The sequence below is a fragment of the Arvicanthis niloticus genome, chromosome 7, assembly GCF_011762505.2.
Source record: "Arvicanthis niloticus isolate mArvNil1 chromosome 7, mArvNil1.pat.X, whole genome shotgun sequence".
Lineage (NCBI taxonomy): Eukaryota > Metazoa > Chordata > Mammalia > Rodentia > Muridae > Arvicanthis > Arvicanthis niloticus.
This window is the reverse complement of record NC_047664.1, coordinates 37,718,465-37,725,474: the sequence shown is the minus strand read 5'-3', so window position 1 is coordinate 37,725,474 and position 7,010 is coordinate 37,718,465. Positions and strand designations below refer to the sequence as shown.

The 7,010-nt window shown below is 39.4% G+C and overlaps 1 protein-coding gene across 22 annotated transcripts in view; it reads right to left on the bottom strand.

Annotated features, from left to right (window-relative positions):
• The window catches only part of Depdc5 (DEP domain containing 5, GATOR1 subcomplex subunit), a 120,154-nt gene that overhangs the window by 111,386 nt on the left and 1,758 nt on the right, over nt 1-7,010 (bottom strand). For all 22 annotated transcript variants that reach the window (XM_034508703.2, XM_076938266.1, XM_076938265.1 and 19 more), the window contains 2 exons: nt 4,060-4,147; nt 3,272-3,318 (listed from right to left, as the gene is read on the bottom strand). In XM_034508703.2, the coding sequence (XP_034364594.1) occupies nt 3,272-3,318; nt 4,060-4,147 (135 nt within the window). The remainder of the gene's footprint in view (nt 1-3,271; nt 3,319-4,059; nt 4,148-7,010) is intronic.

Sequence of the window (7,010 nt, the reverse complement as noted above, 5' to 3'; positions counted from 1 at the left end):
TAGTCAAAATGTTGAGAATAAATGACTGTTGCATGCCCAGCCTCAAGGCTCAGGGAACATAACAACACAGGAGAAGGGGCAAAGAGAATATAAAAGGCAGAGAATTGGGAAGAACAGTGTGGGATGCTCACTTCTGGATATGATGACAACTTCATTGTCTAACTCACAGAAGCTATGATTACGTAAGATCGGGCCTGTCACTGCTCTTTCGTGAGGCCCCAGCCATCCTTGCAGATTTATACACAGTTAATGGTTGATAAGGGAAGAAAAGACATTCTTCCAGTGGTGTATCCAGGGTAAGGTTCCTGTGCTCCTGTAAACAACCCCAAAAAAGCTTACTTGGTCACATACAAAGAAAAAACAAAAAAAACAAAAAACCTGGAAGCAGCAGGGAGAGCGACTGTGAAAGAGGAGGGGAATTATCAGATGTGAGAAACAAGAAAGGTTATCAGGAATGAATTTGACAGAAAAACATTATGTTCATGTTTAGAAATGTCACAATACAACCCATTATTTCAGCTGGCAAGTTAGTTCAGTGGTAAAGGCACTTGCCACCAAGCCTGACAACCTAGGTTCAATCCTTGGGACCCACATGGCGGAATGGGAGAACTGATCCCTTAAGTTGTCTTCTGACTTCCACACATGCATCCTGCCTGTTGTGTGTCCACGCACATAACTTACACAAGTAAATATAGGAAGAACTGTTTCTTTGAGACAAGGTCTCACTATATCTTCAGATAAAGAGAACATTATAGAAACCCACAATTGATCAAAATGAGGAAAACAAAAAGATTCTGTTATGCTAAGTCTCAACTGATACATCCATTCAGAATTCCTCACCTAAGGCTTTGGAACCACAGTCAAAGAGTGCACAGAAAGACTGTGAGAGAACAGGAAGTTTGCTATGCTGGTCACCTAGAAATGTCAGAAAGGCTCCCCTAAATAATGTCACACCAATGAACATGCTAATATAAAAAAGGGGGAACCTCCCCATAGACAAAAAACTACAGACAACTGAGGAATGCTGAAAACCAAGGAAGAGCCCCCAATTTGGTTATCCATCACCAAGTGGTCATCCATGAGATCATGTATATACAGGCAACATTAGCAGGATGCATATAAGTATTTAAGAATGTGTATTTAAGTATGTAACAAAGACTCGGAAAGAAAAAAAAACCTGCATGCTTTTTTCTCTCTCAAGCATTCTATTCAATATATATATGTAAGCAAATGTGCATGTGGATAGAGTAAACACCAAGAAAACAGAGTAAGAAAGGCTGAAGATCAAGGAGTGAGGAAAGACTGGATGCAGGTGAGAGAAACAGCTCTGACAGAGGACCGGAAGCTACTTGTCCTAGTTGTAATTCTGCCACAGAACTTTTGGGTTTGTTTTGGTGGTGGCCAAGTACATAAAACATATTTGGTACTAGATGTGTAAAACTGAATGAGACACTCCTCAGCATCCCTTCCAAATGCCTATTCTAATTGTATAGAAGTTCACTGAGTTATACAGATTTTGAATCTGGTTAATTTTGGTGTATGATGTCTTAATTTATTTACAAGGTTTCTAAAATAATAATAACTGGGCAGTAGTGGTACACGCCTTTAATCCCAGTGCTCAATACACAGAGGAGAGTTTGAGGCCAGCCTGGTCTACAGAGTGAGTTCCAGGACAGCCAGGGTTACACAGATAAACCCCGACAAAAAAAAAAAAAAAAAAAAAAAAAAAGTTTAAAACAATTAAAACACACAATATATACTTTATTTATTTAGGTGGCTCTGCTTAAACAGAAACTCATTATATAGACTGGAATAGTCTTGAACTAATAGAGATCCACCTGCCTCTCTGCCTCTCCCTCTCTTGTGATGGGATTAAAGGCATGAGTAACCACACAAAGCTTTCCTTTCTTTTTTTTGAGATAAAGATTCAAGGCCTGCACCGTCACAACTTTCAGACATAAACAGAACCCAGTTCTCAAAGTATGTTGGGCAGGCAGTCTAGCTGAGTTACATCTCTTGGCCCCTCCCCTTTTCTGAGGCAGGGTCTAATAGCTTGAAGTATAGGCACAGTGGGCAAACTGTTCTATGAGTAAAGTTTTAGAGGAAATACCCTATTTATCACTATGTGCCTATGTATGACTGGGCATATATGTGATTAAAATCAGATGCAACATACAACAAGACATGAGTAGTGAGCAGTTTCATAACCCAAGCCTAACACTCAAAACCAAAAACTACCCACATTCTTCTCCTAGAACCCTAAATGGAAGCCCTGGGAAGTAACCAGGAACTTGATGGTCCAGGCTTGCTCAGGCTTTTGCAACTTATCTACCTTCACTTTCTTTTTTGAATAAAATCCCTCAGTACTTTCTTATTTGCATGCAACTCTTCCACTCTTTGAAAAAGACAGCAAGAATCTACAAACACCTATCCAAACAGAGGACACTGATCACATACTCATCCAGGAAAACACTTAAATACTTTGTGAAAAACTTATTTAGAAAATTCACCATCGGACCGGGCGTGGTGGCGCACGCCTTTAATCCCAGCACTTGGGAGGCAGAGGCAGGCGGATTTCTGAGTTCGAGGCCAGCCTGGTCTACAGAGTGAGTTCCAGGACGGCCAGGACTACACAGAGAAACCCTGTCTCGAAAAACCAAAAAAAAAAAGAAAAAAAAAAAAGAAAATTCACCATCACCGGGCAGTGGTGGCGCACGTCTTTAATCCTAGCACTTGGGAGGCAGAGGCGGGCGGATTTCTGAGTTCGAGGCCAGCCTGGTCTACAGAGTGAGTTCCAGGACAGCCAGGACTACACAGAGAAACGCTGTCTCGAAAAAAACCAAAAAAAAAAAAAAAAAAAAAAAAAAATAACCATCAATTATTACTATTGTTGTTATTATTATTATTTTACTGTTAAATATAAAGCTTCCCATATTCAAATTACCTCTTCTTTCAGTTCTAAATCTAGTTTCTTCGATGCCTACAACATGCTAACAAATAAGGCTCTTTGGCAATTTATATATCTGTTTGCGGTATGGAGGGAGGTTCTAGCCCAGTAGCTGTGAAGGTAAATGAAGACAGTAAACACATCAGCTATTGCTCCTGGGGCAGTCTCTGCAAACATAGTGCCTAACCTCCAAAAGCTCTATCTATGTTTTCTGCTAGAGAAAACTCCTTCTGCCAGGAACTTATTCCCTAAGATTACAAAGAGAGGTTCCTTATATTTCCCAGACAGTAACTTTAAAATCTCAAAGAGAGGGATAATACTCACCTTTCTGTAAATCTTCCTTAAGAGACTTGACTTGTAAAAGCAAAGGACTGGAAAAGAAAGTAACAAAGGTGAGGGACACTGAAGAAGGAAAGGTGCTCTACCTCAGTTAAAAGGCAAACAAATAATGTAGTACACATTGTAACTTGTAGCACAAACACAGAAGATTTCCTTTGAAACAAAGAAACTGCACTTGGCCTGGAAGGAAATGAACAAAAGCAACAAAACTATCCAGAGTTCTTACTTCAACTTTAAAACAGGAATGGACATTTTAAAAATGTGTTGTTGGGGCTGGAGTGATGGCTCAGCAGTTAAGAGCACTTGTTCTCTTTCTTAGAATTCAAGTTTGGTATTCAAGACTCACCTAAGTGGTTCACACTGTAACTACAGATGCAGGGAATCTCCATCTGAGGGCACCTGCACTCACATGCACAGACATAATTTTTAAAAATCTTTAAAAATTTTTTCTGTGTATATGTGTTTTACTTTGCATGCATGTCTGTGCACCACAGGCATTCCTAGTACCCTAGGAGGCCAGAATAGGGCATCAGATGTCCTCAAACTGGAATTACAGATGGTTGTGACATGCCATATGGGTCCTGGGAACCAAACTCAGGTCATTTAGAACAACAGCCTGTGCTCTTACCAGCAGAGCCATTTCTTCAGCCCTAGATATGAGCATTTTTTGTTTTGTTTTCTGAGATAGAGTCTTACTACATAGCTCTGACTAGACTCAAATAGTATTTGAAATCAGCAGGGTACCCAGTTCCCTTCATTCTTGAATTGCTCACCTGTATTCATCATTGGGGTGAGCAATCTCCACAATGTCTCCAAGTTTGATGTGAGGAAACACTTTAGGGTTCACGACTAGCTCATCATCTGAAAGACAATTTACATTTTTTAAAAAGCAACTGGGCTGGAGTGTAGCTCAGTAGCTGAGTAGAGGCTTAACAAGTGTACAGTGTTGGGCTAAATCTCTAGCACATCCCCTCTAAAAAATAAAAGCATCAGACAGAAAACACAGGGCATCCCAGCATGTTGGTATTACTGCTGGATCTCACAGACAAGCTCTGGCCCTATTTTTACTTTCTTGACTAACATAAGTGTCTCAAGGTAATATCAAACTCATCCTACAAGGTGGTTTTGAACTCTTTCATCTTCCTGTCTCCACCTCCAGACTGTTGGGACCACAGGACAAGCTGCACCATGCCCAACATTTATTTGTACTTTTGTTGTTACATTGAAGTTCCACTTGGGTTTTGTTTTCTGGTTATTGTTGTTGTTGTTGTGTGTGTGTGTAGAGGTCAGAGGACAATTTGCAGATGTCAGTTTTCTCCCTCCACCATATAAGGCCCAGGGATTGAACTCAGGTTAGCAAGTTTGACAGCAAGTGTTCTTACCCATGAGCCATGTCACCAGCCCCCATTTGTTTGATTGTTTTCCTAGTTTATAAGGTACTAAGGCTGGAACTTAACCAAGGGCTCACACATGGTTAACCAGATGTTCTGCCTTTTCCCTGAGGGTCCATTTTGAATCAGTTTTAGAACTGAAGGATTTGCATAGGGCTGGGAATATAACTCAGTGATAAAGTACTTGCCTACCATAATAGTTTCCCTCTTTAGCTCAAAAGAAAAAAAAAATGCAAAAGGATCTAGGGCCACAACAGAAAATGGAAGCTTTGGAAAGGGCTCAGGGACTGTCTCCAATTACACGCTCTCTCTTCTATCCTACTACACCCATGGAAAAGCAGCCCATGGTGTGGGGAATTTACTCTCTAAACGACTGTGAATCTGGCATTACATATGATGAAAGAGTCTAGGACCCAAACACAGTACTCATATTTATGTAATATTCAAAGAAATCCCTTAAACACTGTCTTAATTAGACCCTCATAGTAAATCTTTAGTACTCACAAAAGCAAAGAAATAACCTGGGAGATAAACTGACTTGCCTAAAGGTTAGACAACCAGTAAAATTACAGCCAGAGCTCATTACTAGTACTGAGTTCCTTCTGCCTAAATCGGGCTCACCATCTCTTATGTGTTTCAAAACTAAAGCCAAATAGTCTAGACTCTAAGTGTTCACAATAGGGCTCAAAACAACTTTTAAACTCTAGAGCCTGGGGTGAAGGTATAGCTCAATAGAGTAAACGCTAACATGCAAGAGACCCTGGCTACAAATCAATCCTCAGTACCAATCAGCCAACCCATCCATCCATCCATCCATCCATTAATCCACCTCAAAATAAAAGTATACTTCAAGTAAAATTATACTCTATAAAGCTCAGCCTAGTAAAGAACTGATTAGGTCAATCTCATTATTTATTTGAAATGTTCCATTGACAATTTTAGTTCCCATGTGTGTGAAGTCCCTATGATGAACTTCCATTGTCTAAATTAAGCTAGCTCCCTGAGCATACTGCTTTACTTGTTTCATTTCCTCTCTCTCTCCTCCCCCGCCTCCCTTGCCCCCTCCCCCCTTCTTTTTCTTTTCTTTCTTCCTTTTTGTTTATTTGTTTGTTTTGAGACAGAGTTTCACTGTGTAGCTTGGAGCTCACTATGTAGACCAGGGAAGCCTCAAACTCACAAGAGACCTGACTGCCTTTGCCTCCTGTGTGCTGGGATTAAAGGTGTGCACCACCACATCTAGCTCCTTTTTCTTTCCTCTGAAACAGAGTCAGTTACACTCTGCAGAAGGATGACCTCAATCTTTCAGCAATCCTCCTGTCTCAACATTGGAAAGTTCTGTGTCACAGGCACAAGCCACTACAGCTAACTAATCATTTCAGAACGTTCAGAACTTCTTGGGGAACAAGAGGTTTTACCATACTCAGTCTTTATATTTGATAGGGATACTGGTTAGAATTCTGGTCTCCTAGGTATATCACCAAGCTATATCTACATTATACACACACCTATATACATTATGTTATTAAATATATAATATATATTATATGTTATAATATATATTATATTATATATTATTATATATTATTGTATAATAATATTATATATTATTATATATATTATATATTATATATAATGTATATGTATATATATCATACACACTGTACTCTTGTTATTCCCTCTGCTGAAGCTATCTCTGTATTTATTCAATAGCTACCTATATTTCATAAATGTTTAGGCCAGTTTCATAAATAAAGGGTTTCAACCCGCTATGGGATTGACATGACTAAACGTGAAGACCGCAATAATTTGACAAAAGGTTTCTAAACATGCAAGTACCAAATTAATTCCAAATCAACACATAAAGAATCCAAGGCATTTCTGCAGCGCTTCCACATGCTATCACTCAATCTCACCAGCCAGATGGTCTAGCCTAAATTAACAAGCCCCAGGTCCCACTGAGGAACTGTCTCAAAAACAAGGTGAAGGAAAAATAAATAAATGAATAAAAATGCAAGGTAGCCAGGAATGATGGGATATGTCTTTAATCCCAGTACTTAGTAGGCAAAACTATCTCTGTAAGACAGAGGAGCTCTATAAGTTCAAGGCCAGCCTAGTCAACAATGCAAACCAGTAAAGGCTACAGAGTTAAGAGCCTGTCCAAAAAAAGTTAATGGCTCCTGAAGAACAATACCAAAAGCTAGCACCTATCTTTCATAGACACACACACATGTGCAAAAGGATCCACATAACCCAGATGTACTGTACATATGTATATAAATAAACATTAAATGAAATGTAAAGTTTAAAAGGACTCATTGAGGTCTGGAGATATC